This window comes from Bos mutus, chromosome 26 (assembly GCF_027580195.1).
Source record: "Bos mutus isolate GX-2022 chromosome 26, NWIPB_WYAK_1.1, whole genome shotgun sequence".
Taxonomy (NCBI): domain Eukaryota; kingdom Metazoa; phylum Chordata; class Mammalia; order Artiodactyla; family Bovidae; genus Bos; species Bos mutus.
The window spans coordinates 41,820,209-41,839,229 of NC_091642.1; the positions used below are offsets into that span (position 1 = coordinate 41,820,209).

General features: G+C 34.1%; 1 protein-coding gene across 1 annotated transcript in view; it reads right to left on the reverse strand.

The window, feature by feature from the left end:
- PTEN (phosphatase and tensin homolog) overlaps positions 1 to 19,021 on the reverse strand; it is a 100,374-nt gene that overhangs the window by 65,062 nt on the left and 16,291 nt on the right. The window contains exon 2 of the mRNA XM_070363759.1: positions 6,604 to 6,688. Coding sequence (XP_070219860.1) covers positions 6,604 to 6,688 — 85 coding nt within the window. The remainder of the gene's footprint in view (positions 1 to 6,603; positions 6,689 to 19,021) is intronic.

Genomic DNA, 19,021 nt, shown 5'->3' on the forward strand with positions numbered 1-19,021 from the left:
TTTGAAGCTTTCCTATAAATAATCTCTTTTCAACCTTTTTAAACTGAATAACCAATAATGGTAATGTTGAGAAAACAAACATGTCCTTTTTTTTAAATTGAAAATCAACATAAGGTTGATTGAGAGATCATTATATGATTAAGAGAAAAATATTTGAAAAGTTTCTTCAGGAAGAAAATGCATAAAACACGAAAAGGGAAGACGGACTTTTGAATCTGCAATATGGCTGCTTATACACGGGTGAAAAAGCTGATCTTTCCAATAAAAGAGGAGGAAGTACTGTATTTCCTAATGACAGACAAGAGGAAAATATTGTTATATACAACTTTTTCATTTCAAAATTTCCAAAATTGTGCTCCATGGAACACTGTTGAGAGAAATCTTATTTACTATACTACAAAAGAAAAGAAAGAGATAAAGGGGAAAGGAAGGAGGGGAAGAGAAAGGGAAAGAAATGAAAAAAAAATAAGGAAAGGAACATATTAGAATTTCATTCCTAGGAGAATTACAATGCATAATAGCACATTAAAGGTTCTTCAGTAAGAAAGCCAGTTCACCTCTATTAAACTTACACTTCTATGATTTATTACATACAGAACAATTCTCAAACTATGTCTGCTAAACCTATGAAGCATCATCAATTTGTTAAAGATTGCCTAGATTTATACAGGTAACATATAAATTATTAACAGATAACTTCAATATTAACCTGAGAAATAAGATTAATATACATATCAAAGAACAATAAATCACCCAAATAAAACACTGCTTCATATTATCAGCTGGTTAGAGCAAGAATTTTAGAGGCAAGAAAGAAAGGAGAGAGAAGGCAGTATTAAGATGAAGAAAAAACGATCTGCGAAGAGCTAGTTTTTCCATTTCCATTCTATGAAATGACCCTGTCTTGCCCTGTCAATTCTAACTGCTTATTAAAGAAAACACCTGCAGTAAAGATAGTAAAAAAAAAAATTCAACTTAGTTCACTTTTCCTCTGCTCTTATTCTTTACATTAATTCCTGATCCCAGGAGATAACCTCAAAAGGAGAAGTTAAATATTTGAATACCTCAAGTAAAAAATCTTACATTGCTGTAATGAATTATATCCATAAACAGTTAATACTTTAAGCATGAAGGTATCTGGAATATGAGTTTTACTCAAAGCAGTAATGTACAACAACAAAGTCTGAATTCTGCACAATATTTCTTGTTTAGGGGGGAAAAATCATAGGAATCATAGGAAACACATGGGCTTAAAGAGGAAAAGGTAATTTTAAATACTCTTTAGATATCCCAGTTTCTAAATCCCAAAGTTTACTGTTAAAAGAAAAGATATAAGAAAATAAAGACATTTTTTCACTGAGGTGTTACCATCTTTGAACCAAAAAAAAAAAAAATCACTACCAATTAGTACTAGTGTCTCCAACATCATGAGAAATGCTGGACTGGATGAAGCACAAGCTGGAGTCAAGACTGCTGGGAGAAATATCAATAACCTCAGATATGCAGATGACACCACCCTTATGGCAGAAAGCAAAGAAGAACTAAAGAGCCTCTTGATGAAAATGAAAGAAGAGAGTGAAAAAGTTGGCTTAAAACTCAACTTTCAGAAAACTAAGATCATGGCATCTGGTCCCATCACTTCGTGGCAAACAGATGGGAAAACAATGGAAACAGTGACAGACTATTTTGGGGAGCTCCAAAATCACTGCAGATGGTGACTGCAGCCATGAAATTAAAAGATGCTTGCTTCTTGGAAGAAAAGTTATGACCAACCTAGACAGCATATTAAAAAGTAGAGACATTACTTTGCCAACAAAGTTCCACCCAGTCAAAGCTGTGGTTTTTCCAGTAGTCATGTATGGATGTGAGAGTTGGACTATAAAGAAAGCTGAGCACCAAAGAATTGATGCTTTTGAACTGTGGTGTTGGAGAAGACTCTTGAGAGTCCCTTGGACTGCAAGAAGATCTAACCAGTCCATCCTAAAGGAGATCCGTCCTGGGTGTTCATTGGAAGGACTGATGTTGAAGCTGAAACTCCAATACTTTGGCCACCTGATATGAAGAGCTGACTCCTTGGAAAAGACCCTGATGCTGGGAAAGATTGAGGGCAGGAGAAGGGGATGACAGAGGACGAGATGGTTGGATGGTATCACCAACTCAATGGACATGTGCTTGAGCAAACTCCGGGAATTGGTGATGGACAGGGAGGCCTGGCGTGCTGCAGTTCATGGGGTCGCGAAGAGTCGGACACGACCGAGCGACTGAACTGAACTCCAATATCGTGCAAGCCATTCAAGGAAATCAATTATCTAGGTACTAGAGAAGGTCATTTTCATGGAGAGGTTAATCACAACACACAAACTACTTAAGAATTATTCATTTTCATTTTAGCTCATAGGAAAAGATACATCTTCCTTAATGATCACTGTTCACCCTTTCTCATAAACTAAGGGGGAGGGGTAAACTGATAACAGCAAAGCATTACTGGCCATTTATCCATCAAACAAAAAAAAAGGAAAAAAAAAAAAAAAGTACAGCATAGTTATTATCTTCAGTTGATGATTCTTCATTTTCATGTGCTATAACCATTATTCACTAGGGTGACAAGACCAGTTGGTGACAAGATCAGTTGGCTAAAGTAACTAACAACTATCAGTTGGCTAACCTTTTTCTAAGAGTGACATCTGAAAAATTTTAAAGCTAGATAAAATAAACTAGATACATTAAAGGAGACAGAATAAACCTCAACCGCTGTTCCTGATTACAAGCCAAATGTATATGAATCTTAATTCAGAGGCATAAAGGCAGAGGTTTCTGAAGTCAGAAGATGACAGATCAAAATACTTCCCAGCACAGTATTTTCTTGATGGAGTTATTATAACTTAACATTGTATAGGAGGCAGTGACTAAAACCATCCCAAATGAAAAGAAATGCAAGAAGGTTGTCTGAGAAGGTCTTACAAATAGCTAAGGAAAGAGGAGAAGTGTAAAGCAAGGTACAAAGGGAAAGTTATATCCAACTGAACACAGAGTTTCACAGAATAGCAAAGAAAGATAAGGAGGGTTTCCTAAATGAACACTGCAAAGAAGTAGAGAAAAACAATAGAATAGGAAAGACTAGAGATTTCTTAAAGAAAATGGAGAGATCAAGGGAACATTTCAAACAAAGATGAGTACAATAAAGGACAGAAATGGCAAGGACAACAGAAGCAGAAGAGATTAAGAAGAGGTGGAAAGAATACACAGAACTATACCAAAAATGTCTTACTGATCTGGATACCCATGATGGTATGGACACTCACCCAGAGCCAGATATCCTGGAATGTGAAGTTAAGTGGGCCTAAGAAGCATTACTACAAACAAATTCCAGCAGAACTATTTCAAATCCTAAAAGATGATGCTGTTAAAGTGCTGCACTAAATATGACAGCAAATTTGGAAAACTCAGCATGGCCACAGGACTGGAAAAGAACAGTTTTCATTCCAACTGCAATCAAAGGCAATGCCAAAGAATGTTCAAACCATCATACAATTTTGCTCATTTCACATGCTAGTGAGGTTATGCTCAAAATCATTCAAGCTAGGCTTCAGTAGTATGTGAGCCAAGAAGTTCCAGATGTATAAGCTGGGTTTAGAAAAGGCAGAGGAACCAGAGATCAAATTGCCAACATTCGCTGGATCATAGAAAAAGCAAGAGAATTCCAGAAAAACATATACTTCTGATTCATTGACTACATTAAAGCCTTTGTGTGGATCACAACAAACTGCAGAAAGTTCTTAAAAAGATGGGAATACCAAAACACCTTACCTGTCTCCTGACAGGTTTACCTGTTGTAAAGAAGGTAAATCTGTTGTCAAGAAACAACCATTAGAATCTTATATGGAACAACAGGCTGGTTCAAAATTGGGAAAGGAGTATGACAAGGCTATATATTGTTAATTTAACTTATATGCAGAGTATATATCATGCAAAACGCTGGACTGGATCAATCACAAACTAAAATCAAGTTTGCAGGGAGACATATTAACAACCTCAGATATGCAGATGGTACCACCCTAATGGCTGAAAACAAAGAGGAACTAAAGAGACTCTTGATGAGAGTAAAAGAGCTGGCTTAAAACTCAACATTCAAAAAACTAAAAGATTATTTGAAGATTTGTAACTTCTCTATTAACTTTTTGTTTTAGAAATAATAAAGAAACGAGGGGGAAAAAAAAACAACTAAGATCATGGCATCTAGTCCCATCACTTCATGGCAAATAGAAAGGGAAAATGTGGAAGCGGTGACAGATTTTACTGTCTTGGGCTCCAAAATCACTATGGATGGTGTCTGCAGCCATGAAATTAAAAGATGCTTGCTCTTTGGAAGGAAAGCTATGAGAAACCTAAACAGTATATTCAAAAGCAAAGACACCATTTTGCTGAGAAAGGTCTGTGTAGTCAAAGCTGTGGTTTTCCAGTAGTCATGTATGGATGTGAGAGTTGGACCATAAAGAAGGTTGAGTGCCAAAGAACTGATGCTTTTGAACTGTGGTGTCCGAGAAGACTCTTGAGACTCCCTTGGACTTCAAGGAGATCAAACCAGTCAATCCTAAAGGAAATCAACCCTGAATATTCACTGGAAGTACTGATGCTGAAGCTGAAGCTCCAGTACTTGGCTACCTGACGTGAAGAATTGGCTCACTGGGAAAGACCCTGTTACTGCAAAAGACTGAAGCCAGGAGGAGAAGTGGGCAGAGGATGAGATATGGTTAAGTAGTATCACTGACTCACTGGGCATGAATTTGAACAAACTCTGCGAGATGGTGGACAGGGAAGCCTGGTATGCTGCAGTCCATGGGTCAAACATGTCGTAGTGACAAAACAATACAACACCACCATCAAAGATCTGATGATCATATGTAAATCATATATACAGAACCAGAAACTGGATTTATCAGTAACCGGAAAGATGATCAAACAGCCTCAGTATTAATCCACAGTCAGAAGAAACAAATTCACATTCAGAAGAGAAAAATGTTGAAATTAGCACATCAAATTAATTTACCAAAAGGATATTCTTACAGTGACTGCAAAATGTATCCTCTACTCAAAGAGTATTCATACTCTTTTTATGTATGAGTATCAATCTGACTTGTTTGAATTAGTAGTTGGTTGAATGCAGAATTACAGTAATGTTAAGTAGATCGACTTTAGAAATGTTTCTTCTAGGCCACAAAGAGGCCTGATAAACACTCCTTCACCGTAGCAGCAAACATGTTTCATGACAGCACTGCTTGTTTCCAAGATTCTCCATCTCTAGAGTCAAAATTTACTTCTCTTAATCTTTTTTCTATCACTCACTGTATTTCTGTAGATTGGTATTAACACTGACTAAGCCATATCAAGCTGCTGCTTCCATTCTTCCACTGTGTCCTGCCCAGCTACTAGAAGGCAAACTCATTTCTGAATCGCAAGCTCTTAACTCATTCCTCTGACAGCTCATGTACCAACCACAAAGCAGTCTGGGAGTTTTTCTGTCAATACTGAAGTTTAATTCTGAACACAATATAAGCACTACAAAAACCCAACTGGGTACAACTCTATACTGCAAAAATGTAAACAGACTTTGGTTCAAAGCAAATTGCTAAAAATTAACCACTGAAAAAAACAACTATGGTTGGCTCGTATAAGAGTATATAGATAGTTTTAAATACTAAGATAACTATTTAAAAAGAATCCTATATCTGCATAATGCTTTACAAAGTGCTTTCCTGCCCATTATAACATTTAGTTCTCATAACCACCACATATTTAAACTGGAAGTCTCCAAAAAGGATACTTCTGAAAGAGAGTACAAGGAATGATAGAAAATTTAAACTTTTAAAGCCAATTATACTTCCTACTGACATTTTACAGTTTATTTATACACAAATTTTGTGTTCTGAAATTAGAAAACATGTTGACTATTTACAAAGCAGACACAAATTCCTTCTCTCATAAAATATACTATGTAAGCTTAGGTCATAATGTATTTAAGGTTATTTAAATGAGCCTTCAGAACTATTATTAAGATATGAATGATAATTCCTCTTAAAAATGATGCAAAATTGAAAAGCAGACACCTAGGCTTTGGTGTCTAACAAATTCCTTTCCAGATCCCCTGTGCTAAACACTTCTCCAGGTCCTTTGTGCATTTATGCCCCATTATAAACTGTTCTATGTAAAATTACACCATTTATGTATACCTTAGCATAAATAAATTTATGAATAAATCCACTCAAGGATTTTAAGGCTAATACCCAATTGTGAAATAAAAGACAAAAACCATAGTGCAATGGAACCCAGATATTAAACTGGTGAGGGGCATTTTATGGAGTCCATGAAATCATAACACATATACCTGATTATGTAAAAAGTCAGTTCTTATCTAATGAGTTTTATCCCACTGATGCTCAGTAGGTACATGGAGCAAAATAAAGAAAGCAGTTATAGATCATCAACATAATAAAAATAAACAACATCAAAAAGTACATCTTTTTCTGTGGTTTAGAAATTTTCCTAAATGAAAATACAACATGAATACACATCAATATTTGAAACAGAAAATTAAAAAGTTCTTACCTTACTACATCATCTATATTGTTCCTGTATACACCTTCAAGTCTTTCTGCAGGAAAGCCCATAGCAATAATGTTTGGATAAATATCTGAGTGCTTAAGTTAAGGAAATATGCAACAATGCAAACCACATGTACACACTTTAAAACATTAGCTTACTGAAATATACAATGCAAACTACATGTAAATGTTTTAAAACATTAGCTGATTATAAAAAGCTTTCCCCACTACAAACCATGTTAATAATAAGGCTGTCAGATGTATTTATTTATAAGCCATCATGTGTAATTAAGAAATACAGGTAAATACACTGATTCCAAAAAATATCAATGGCAACCCACTCCAGTATTCTGGCCTGGAAAATCCCATGGATGGAGGAGGCTGGTGGGCTACGGTCTATGGGGTCCCAAAGAGTCTGAAATGACTGAACAACTAACACACAAACAATCATACGACAGTGATTATTAAATCCTACCCAGTATGTTTAGAATGCATCTAAGGTAAAAGGTAACTTTCATATTTACATACTAAAATATTCAGACAAAATCCAAAAATCAAAATAAAAATGAAACAAGAAACAGCTGCATAATTTCTCCTTTTTCAGAGAAAAGTAGAAACAGTTAAGAGTTAGAAAATTAGATTTAAGAACAGGTTATTGCTCTAATCAGATGCATAAATTGGACAACTCAACCTTTTTAGACTTCAATTTCCTATTCTACATGGTGAGGAGGTTGAGAAAACCACAATGATCTATCTTAACCCTTGGTATTTATGATGATAATACTGAACTGAGGTATCAAAACTTAGCGTGCCCATTCTATTAACTTATATACAACAGCTGCATAAAACAAACTTCTATACTCAAGAAAAATTTATATAAAACTATAAAGCAGCACAGATAATCCACATATCTGTGGATTTTGTCCATCAGACTGGCTCTCATTCTTGAGCTCCATCAATTCTCTCTAATCTCATGATTTTCTGACACAGATGTTTCAAACCAGCCAATCTTAACTGCTTTAAACCACTCAAGACTATCTCCAAAGCTCTATGCTCATCTATTGGACCCATTTATCTTCCAAATACAATACAAAATTCATCAAATCTAGTGCCTTTTTAGAGATCTTTTTAATTTCTGCTGCATTAACATTAGTGAGCTTATTCCAGTATTATTTTCAATCCAAAATAACTACTTAAATTACTAAAACCTTTCATTTTGACATTGTAATTTAAGAAAAGATTACCTATTGACTATATGTTCTATATAATTATTAGTACTGCTTGGACAGATCTACAAAATATTTTAAGGAAAAAAATGTGCATAACAGAGTATATAGTATGCTACCTTCGTATAAAAGAAATACTTTATAAACTAATTTTTTACATGTATATTTGCCTGAATTGGAATGCTCCAACACACATACAGATAACTGAGAGACTAATAAAAATGGTTGCTTCATAGAGAAGTAGAGGGGAGGAGGCAAGCACACACTGAAACAAATCTGATTAAATATCAAATTGGTAACCAGGAGAAAGGATTTATTTCAAGGGTTATCTAGGCACTGTAATTTTACTGTACTTCTGGGCAGGAAGTTTTCTAAGAAAAAAGAGCTACAAAGAAATTTTAAACTTTTCCAGTAATTTCTAATGACATCAGTATTAGTATCTTCAAACTTTTTCTTTACATTATAGGAAAAATCAATGAAGTTATGTTAATGATTTGAAGGTTTGTGATTACTGTAAGAGAAAAGAGATAACATTATAAAATCAAGAAATCAAGTAATAACTGAAAACATTCACATGAACTCATCCTTGCAGACATTTATATTGTTTAGGTCTTTCCAAAGAAACAGCCTAAAAGTATGTCACTTGAGCAGTAGTAAACACTTCTAGAACCCTGATTTCATCCTTAATATCATACTATATTGCTGCTGCTGCTGCTGCTGCTAAGTCGCTTCAGTCGTGTCTGACTCTGTGCGACCCCATCGACGGCAGCCCACCAGGCTCCGCCGTCCCTGGGATTCTCCAGGCAAGAACACTGGAGTGGGTTGCCATTTCCTTCTCCAGTGCATCAAAGTGAAAAGTGAAAGCGAAGTCGCTAAGTCGTGTCTGACTCCTAGCGACCCGATGGACTGCAGCCTACCAGGCTCCTCCGTCCATGGGATTTGCCAGGCAAGAATACTGCAGTGGGTTGCCAAAGGTACCAACTCCTTGAAAAAACAGCTGATGTCAGATCTGGGGCAGGGAAGATACAGGTAATGTCTTTCTGTGCCAGAAAGCAAGGAAAGCATACATATATTAGTGGCCTATATCAAACACAGGAGCTAGCATGAAGCATGGCTAAATTTGTGACAAACTGAGCATCAGAGAAAAAATGTAAATGGTAGTAAATCAAAGAATCCTGAATAAAATAGAAATAAATCCCCAAGTCTATAAAGATACTCAATACAGAAAAAGTTACAACAAAAAATTATTTTCACTTTTAAGCTTTGATAAGTGTCTACTGGAATAGTTATTTTCTTTACTCTGAAATTGGTAAAGGGGAAGATAAAGGATTTATCCTACTTTTCCTGTAGGAACTCTATTTCAGGGCAACTCAATAGCTCCATTTCATAAAGCAAACACAACAGAAAACACCAGTTAATAAAAATAAAAATTTTAGAAAAATCAATCAGAATCAGAAAAATCAAACTTTGAAAGCCCTAATAAAATTACTGACTTAGGCAAGGATCAACAAATGGTACTAAATCAATAGGTGAGTGGATAATAACGAACTGAACTTTCTAACAGAGCCAAAGTAATACCACACAATGTATCTTCTAATGTAAGAAAACACCACATAATAGATCTTCTAATGTAAGAAGACAAACATAATTGAATAATGCACAGAAAAGACTGTTATCACCCAATTTCAGTGGCCAATCTCAGCATTACCAAGCAAGTTAAGTAGAGATCACATAACTTTTGATGTGATACAATATGAAGGACACAGCATCATCTATGAGAGCCAAATTATCTTCAATCTGAGAATCCATGAAGCACTTACATATAAATTTTAACTTAACAGGTATGAGATAGAACAAGCTAAATGACATTATGTGTATAAACTGGACAATTCAAAACGTCTGTAGGTCATGACCCAGTATCTTTCAAATTATCTTTTAAAAAAAAATCAAGTATCATTTCAAAGCTGAAGAAGGGAGAAATGGGTAGCTGTCCTTGATTTAGAAAGACTTAGGGTTCTAAAAGTCAAATTCACTGGTACAATCCTGTTCTGGTTACTGCTTCAGACCAACCAGCCATTAAGGATATTTTTGAACCAACTAGAGAAATTTTAAATATGATCTAAGTATTGGCTAGATGAAAATTTACAGAAATGGAAAAGTAGATATTACTGACTGGGAAAAAAAAAAAAAAAAAGGTTTCAAAAGAGAAGGTACAATGTGATACTATTTTAATAAAAGAAAACATATACAGCATACCAGTATAATTAAAATATGTAGACAGAAAGATTACAAACTAAAGTACTAAAAGTAATAATATCTAGGTAGTAGGAATATATATTTTTTCTCATTTTTGCTTGTTTTAATATGATCACCTATACTGTTTCTGTAACAGGTTTAAAATGTTGTTTTATAATTATCTCCAAATCTATTTCCTAAGATATTTGTCTTAACAAAATATTGTCTTGCCCTGTATGACTTACAATCAGCTTTGTATGTAATTTTTTAAAAAGCTGAATTTCTTAAAAAAAAAAAAAAATAATAAAAGTATATAGGCCAGGAATAATTTTTGTCACTTTAAGAATACATAAATTCACCCTCAACTTCAAAAGGTTCCATTAGGATCATCATTTTTAACATCACAAATATTAGCCATCATCTATTATTCTCACATAAGAAAGCAGCCCCACTTAAAAATGTAATTCCTAATTACCAAAATGCTTTAGGTATCCACTCACCAAAAAAAAAAAAAAAAGAAGAGACAAGAGACTCAAATCAAGCCTGAAGCACTACAATTCCTGAATATGAATAATCTTTACTTTTTAACTGTCTTATAGAATACAAACATAAGAAAATGGAAACTAATAGAAAAAAAAAAAAAAATGAGGCAGCAGTAGGGAACCCCAAGCAGTGGCAACTAACACAAATCTGGAATTTCTAACTAAATAATTATAAACACATTTTACTAAAAAATATAAACTGAAATTATGCCAAGGTTTTCTGAGCAATGCAACAGAAATTTTTCATGTAAAAAAATTTTATTACTACTAACAAACTTATCTGACTTAACCATTAATTTCAGTGGGAATGCTAGTAAGCTTCCAGCCTTACAGGAAAGCATATAAGTGAGGGAAGGGATAAGTTAGGGATTTGGGGTTTATACATACACACTACTATATACAAAATCAACAAGGACCTACTGTACAGCACAGGAATCATATTCATCTTGAATATCCTATAATGGAAAAGAACCTGAAAAATAATATATATATATATATATATACACACACACACACACACACACACATACATACATACATAATTGAATTACTCTGCTGTACTCCTGAAACACTGTAAACCAACTGCACATCAATAAATTTTTTAAAAAGCACAGAAATATAAAACCCCTTGAAATGCAGTCATTTTAACAAAGACTAAATTTAGATTTATCCTTGTACTATGAATATTAACAAATAAAGTAAATAAGGTTGCAAAGGGCTTGGTTAACTTAAGAAAAATACTTGTCAGTAACTACACATGAATGGGGATACTCATCGGCTCCCTCCTTTACTCAATTATCCAAACACACTGAACATTCGCATACTGAACATTGTGCACAGGACACTGAGAACATAAGTCTAAGTAAGCAAAGACTACCACACTCTAGGAGTTCCTATTCTATCAAGGAAGACAGACACACAAACCCACAACTATGCCAAAGGCCCCACTACATATACAGAAGATCAAGATGTTTTAAGAGCAAGAGAAAGAAGGATTAATTCTGCAGAGGTAGAGATAAAGTAGGTAATATGTTAGAAATCACAAAGTAGATAGGTAATATGTTAGAAATCCTTAAGAAATAAGTCATACATCAGAAAAAAGAAGAAACAAAAGCAATTACAACATTCTAAACAGAGGGTAGAACAAATACATGGAAATACTGAGTTGGTCAAAAAGTTCATTCAGGTTTTTCCATACCATCCATGGAAAAACTCCAAAGAACTTTTTGGCCAACCCAACACATAAAATATTCAGAAGAAGCAAGCAGTCCAGTACAGCTCACACACAAAGCTTTATGCAGAAGGTGGCAGGACTGATGAAGATTAGGTCTAGGTTTAAGGATGCTGTGACAGGAAGTTCAAGTCAATCAGACAGATAAGGAGTCAAAGGCCACGATCAACACGGGAGTTTCTAGCACAGCAACAACCCATGGTTCTGCAATGTCTTACTGAGCAACAATCCAATTCTTCCTTTAAACAGAATTGAGCAATCTAGCCTTCTTAAAGTTTCATTTTCCTCAGACTTACACCTTCTTTATTCATACAGTATGAAATTCTACCCAATACTCTGGCATCCATCATAAATTAGAAAAACAGAGACCATGTTTCAGACAGTATGCCAAATACATTCTCATTTAATCCTAACAATCCTTTGAAGTAACATTACCACTTCACAGATGATCAAAGTGTCTTGCTCTTTGCAAGCCCAAGGACTATACAGTCCATGGAATTCTCCAGGCCAGAACTTTCCCTTCTCCAGGGGATGTTCCCAACCCAGGAATCGAACCCCGATCTACCACATTGCAGAATTCTTTACCAGCTGAGCCACAAGGAAAGTCCAAAGATGATGAAACTGTGGATCAAAAAGAATGGCCCCAAAGCCATCAGTAGTTAAGTTACAATTCAAATACTCTATGTATGTAACTTCAAATGGAAGTAATTTACTAATCAAACATTAAAAAACTTCTAAAAGACAACAGAAAAATCTACTGGTATTTCCAAAACTGATGTCAGCAACTAATGAGTACTCAATTTTGAGGCAAACATTTCTCAAGCCAAGAACTGTATAAAATAAAATGTTTCTTACATACAACATTTTTGCTTCTCGTTAAAATTTTTATGACATACTTTTTTTAGATAATTTCAACCAAACAGGAATAACCAAGGGAGGAAATATTAGAATAAACTTAACTGGATATTACTTTGAATAACACTTACTGGATATTATTTTGAATAATAAGTAGAAGGGGCTAATAAAAGTACCCATCATATAGGGTTGTTTTAAGGATTAAATGATTTAACATATGAACAATGCCTAGAACATAATGTTTGTCTATCAACTGAACAAATGGTATAATACTAGACCTTAAGAGCCCACGGTAACTGTTCAGTCGTTTTTCAATGACACTGCAGGAGACACAGGTTCGATCCCGGGTCGGGGAAGATCCCACATGCTGTAGAGCAACTAAGCCCGTGTGCCACCACTACTGAGCCTGCGCGCCCTGGAGACCGTGCTCCACAACAAGGGAAGCCACCGCCATGAGAGGCTCCCACGGCAATGGAGACCCAGCACTGCCGAAAATAAATAAGAAATAAATGAGAAATTATAAAAGGCTTAAAAAAATGTGGGTTGAGATCTCATGAGTCTACCTTACCTCAGAAGTTTGAGCCTAAATTAATGTGGTTCAAATGATAAATTTACCTTGAATTTTCAAACAGAGGATAACAATCAAATATAGCTCCCTAAGATACTTTGTTTTACTACTTTCCATTCTATTGCATATTTTATTAAAATGGTAAGGGAGGGAAAAACAGGCCCCCTGAGCCTTATTTTCTAACAATGTGTTCCTGACACAAAAGCTGAATCTTATTTGAAGCATAATTACTAACAGTAAAGCAGTTCTGAAAAGTTTCTCTGTAGTACTCCATATAGTATATATACAGATATGCTTATCCCTTTACAACTTACAAACTGAAATGCAGTCTTAAGTTACAAATCACTAACTACTTATTTTTCCTGCTATAATTATTTCTAGGAAAATTATTTCCATAAGTCACATAAGAGTTATTTTTAGAATTCTAGTTAACTGAAAGGTGTGCCATATGAAACTAGAATATGGGACATGGACAGGTCAAATAAAAGTGACATAAAGATTCAGCGAGTCTCAAAAAGTATCCAGAGCAAATCTGAAGTTGCCCAGATCACAAAAGGAACACTGAGCTAAACTGGCAGCAGGAGTAAAGGAATCAAGTCAGACTGACAAGAGAAGACAACAATCAAAAACAAGTTAGCAAATACCAGAACTTCACCATTTAATTTCATTTTCTAGGAATATCTGGAGCTTTTCTCGACTATCTGGGAGTCTTTCAACTCACAGGCACTTAAGGCTCAGGTGAGAAGAAAAATTCAGCCACTGATTCATTAGTTATTACATCAGCTTTACATTCCTTTCAACAAATTTTAACAGGTTTAAATTTAACAAATACTTTCCAAATATGTCACAGTTATATCCACATTATCAACTTTTATAATCAATTATGCTTTAAATACCAGCCATGCTCATAGACTTCTATGACTTTCTCATTTAATAAAAGATTTTACATTTCTTACTAGATTTTTTTTTCCTTAAAAAGTGTGTTAAATGTTTGGATCTCGTTTCTAAACTGATGATTCACATTGGGAGGAAAGCAGAAATAGAAAGTGCTTGAATTTCCCAGTTGATAAAGTGTTAATTATTTATTACTTAAGAACATCTGCCCTAATACATGTCATATAATCATCCCTCTACAAACCAAATTAATGCAGCCTAAAATTTCATTTTCTAAAGTGAAAAGGGCACAAAGGTACAAAAGCATGAACTACAGAAATAATGAGAAAGAATTGCTCAAAAAGATGGGAATTTTAAGAATAAAGGAGATATGAACAGGAACACTGGAAATATTTTCTAGGTGAAAGGCCCTGTTCTAAGCACTTAATGTATATACTGTTTTTTAATATAGAATACCAGAATTCTATCCTTAGCTTTGCAACTTAAAAGCCTAGACTTCAATTAAGTTACTGAATCTCTAAACCTCAAATACTTTTGTTTTTCTATAAAATAATAAGACTTGCTGCAAATTCTTCACTGGTTGTCTCAAATATCAAATGAGAAATGCGGAATTATCTTTAAATTATAAAACTGCAAAGGGGTCGACAGTTGTAAATAAGGGGCTGTAACTATTTGAAGTTGCATAAGTTAGAAACATCCTGGTTTTTTTAGTTTAAATGTCTCATTACAAGGCAACTCAATATAGTGTCTTCAAAAACAAATTATAAAAGGAAGTTCAATATATTCACTTAAATTCACTTTAGCATAAATTTTAAGTTTCATTGAACACTTTTAAATTTTCTGCTAGTACTGCCCAACCAGAAAGCCAAATAACTGAGGAACTACTAAAGTTTTCTATTTCTCCAAGCAATTTAAACCTCTCAACTTTCTTTGATGTTTTTATACTATACCAACTCTTCTTGACAGAAAAGTCTACATAAATTTATATCTCACTTTGTAAATGAAAACACCACATTCTTCAAAGGTAATATTAAGAACTGCTAGTAATTCTTCCACTTAGAAGCAACCCTATAAATTGGTTTCCTTGGCAAGAAATTCGCAAGCTGTAACACAGAGCTGTGGAGCCGCTGTGCCTTTTCACTCTGGCAATCCTGCTCTAACACTACACTCTAAAAACACAAACCAAAGGGGAAGGTAAACTATGCAAAGATACGCACAGTAGTGCTGTTCAGCAAATCACAATATTTAGCCTGATGAAATATTATAGCTTTTAAAGTAAGTACCCAATGACATAAAAAATGTTTATAAAAGAGATCACAGAACAGTATGGAAACACTGATTCATAAGATCTAATTATGTTCATATGTACATTAACAGGGAAAGATAAATTCCAGTTGATATAAAACAGAAGTTAACTTTTTTCTATTAAACCATTCATATTTAAGAATAATTCTGAAAATATTTCAAGCCAGATACATTAAGATTCCACTGAGCTTTAAAAAAAAAAATCTTTTTAAAGGAATAATCAAGGCACTGTGAACTTTTAACTATTTAAATTTAAGCAAAGTAGAACCACAGAAAAGTATGTTATCAAGTCACTGATGTGTGTATGCTTAGTCGCTCAGTCATGTCCAAGTCTCTGCAACCCCATGAACTAATAACACAAAAAAATATCTTATCAAGTCACTGATAGTATGAGCAATACTCTTAAAATCCAAAGCATAATTTATTAGTGCATTGAGCTGAGGTGTTTAGTGTATTAGTACCCTCAACTAACTGAATCAGGTTTTCTCCAGAGTAGTTGTTAACTATGAAATAATATATCTAACAACTGTTCAAGCCTGCATCTGTGAACCTCTAAAAATTTAAGTTGCTCAACTAACTGGTTTTAACGAGTACACCGAACAATTACCTTCTTCCTAGGTCTCTGGATGAATACGATAAGACTGATTTCCTGTTTCAGAACTCTGCTGCTGTTAAAATACACACACACACACACACACACACACGCACACATACCCCTCCCTTCAGCGTTGCTCCCACTAAAAAACATCTAAGATTGACTACTAATGACAAATAATGTTCAAAAAGATTATCAGTTCAACAACGTGCATTAGACACTTATCAACATTATAAACTTGAACTAATCCAAATACTAATTTTCTACCACAAAATCTTAATAAAACATATTAAAGACTGTAAAAATTGAAATTACTTCAATCCATTATTACACTAAAGAACATAAGAGGGTGTCTTTTATGCTCTAATATTCACACTCAATGTTAAGATTTATGCATTACTTCTGTAGTATCATTCTATGATAAAAGTCATTCTTTTATCATTTAATAGAAGTAACTACCGAAAACATTAGTTTTGGCTACTTTATAGCTATGTAAAAAGATAAAAGGTCATTAACTTTTACAGAAAACAAGACATCCAAAGAGTTAAGGTACAGAAGATGGCAAGGGATTTGTCAGTAGTATGACAACAAAAGCCTAGTAACATTCAGCGCCAATTCACTCAATATTAGCAAACTGCATTCTGGAAGAAAAAAAGATTACAACAGTTGTAACTGAATTGACCTTTCAGATACAATCATGAACAAATTTTCTAACATTCAAAACTACCACACACAAGCTAAGAAAAAAAAAGTTCTAATACAAATGTGTCTTCAACAAGTGCATTTTCCTTCTCCTATTAATTCAGCCAAAACTGCAAAATTTTTAAACTAACTTCTAACAATCAAATCTACCTTTTAAAGAAAGTCATTAATTTGATCCATATTAAAGGAAAAAAAGCTCCAAGTATGTACTTACTGCTTCATTTTATATTTGGCTTTAATATTATAAAATCTAATCTCTTTATTTCATAGCTTGAGTCAGAAAATCATTTAGAAAGTACTTACTTTTTCCCTCAACCAGCAAAAATAGTGTTGCCTCAGTGCAGTATTTTAATCTGGGTAAGAACAATATGAACTAGAAATTCGGACAGATTTCAAAATATGAAGGCAAATATATTGGCATTCATTCCTCTACTGCTAAGAATCATGTTACTGATCTTATGATAAGTGCCTTGTTCTAATACTGTATGATTCATATTCCCACTGATGGTATTTTAACCATACCAATTTAAAACTGATTGAATAAGTGTATTATCCAAAAGATCTTAAATTACATATTTGCTAAAATACTAAAAAAAATTCATCTTAAGATTTAATAAGATACAGTTTTAGAATATACTAACAGCTATAAGCGGGTGCAATGGCACCCCACTCCAGTACTCTTGCCTGGAGAATCCCATGGACGGAGGAGCCTGGTAGGCTACAGTCCATGGGCTCGCTAAGAGTTGGACACGACTGACGCGACTTAGCAGCAGCAGCAACAGCTATAAGAATGAGTCTACATAGCTGGCTTTGAACTGTTGTCACTCTTAACTCTAGACGACGTGTCCCATTTTAGTATGAACCCAATTATTGCAACTAGGGGAAGAGACACAATTACTGACCATGATTAGTTATGGAATCTTCATATCCAAAGGAGAACACAGTAAAAAACCTTGGAAATTAAGCTGAAACATTAAAAAAACTTAGTAACTTTTGCATCCAGTAAATAAACTTTTAAAAACACAACATTTAACACAGAGGAAGACAAAAATACCAACAGTTAGATGGAAATGAGAGAAATGAAGAGGAAGACAAGCTCTTATCAATACCTCACACCCTTTAAATACTATAAACAGCACAGGTGAAGACTTGTAAACCTCGAGTATTTAGACAGAAACTCTCACCTACACATGCACCACACTCCATGTAAGAGCTATAATTTAGGTATGTACTATCTATCTACCACCCCCCCCCCAAAAAGGGCATCATTCTTTTCACGGCCTACAATTCAAGAATGTAAACTCTATAAACTGATACTAGTAAAACAATTTAATCAGACATTAATTTTAAATTGGCAAGACATTTCTTACACAAACTAGAAACCCCAGACACAAAGCTGCATTTGAGAACATAAATTCAAAATCATATCTAAATATTACATCTGATCATATTAATCACACTTGGCATGGTAACAAACTTCTCAGTAAAAAACAATGTCCACAAAGTAGATTAAAATTAATCAGATCCTATTAAGCCCAATATGCAATTTTAAAGACGTCTAAGAAACAACAACTAAATTCTTAGGGATGATAAGAAATTAACAACTACTGCTGTGGTTGAAAATGTAACACCAAGATTTTAGAGGAAACTCATTTACTAGCATACAGACAAGAACTGAGCTTACAGAAGAAAGCAAAGCACTTAAAAAATATTTAAGCAAATTTTTAAGGAAGAGTTATTCTATCCAATTCCTGGTTGAGTTCTAGAATAATGAATTTCTATAAATCAACTCTTAGGAAACCTAAAGCTTAAAAACCTTATACAACTACAGTACTAAAATCTTGTCTAACATAATATCTCAAGTTAAAACATTATTTTTCCACTTATATATCCAAACAACCTTAATAAATGATAAAAGTCAGACTTTCATTACATAATATTTAGTTCCCAACCACTATCTTCAAATTTTAGTAGAAAAGTATCAACACTGGCATAACCATTGTTTTATTTTTGCAAAAGCTTAAAATTTGATATTTCTTTTAAAAATTTATAATTAATAGATGATTCCAAAAGGAGAAGTCTCAAAACCACTTACATCACTAGATTATCTTAACTTTTTCCTATATTTGTGTAACAGATGGCAAGCCTTACTTCTTGGACATTATACAATAATCACAATCTGCGTGACCTTTTCAGCACCAAAAGGAACCCAAATAGCCTAATAACCACTAACAGTATGGAGGTTCCTTAAAAACTAAAAATAGAGTTA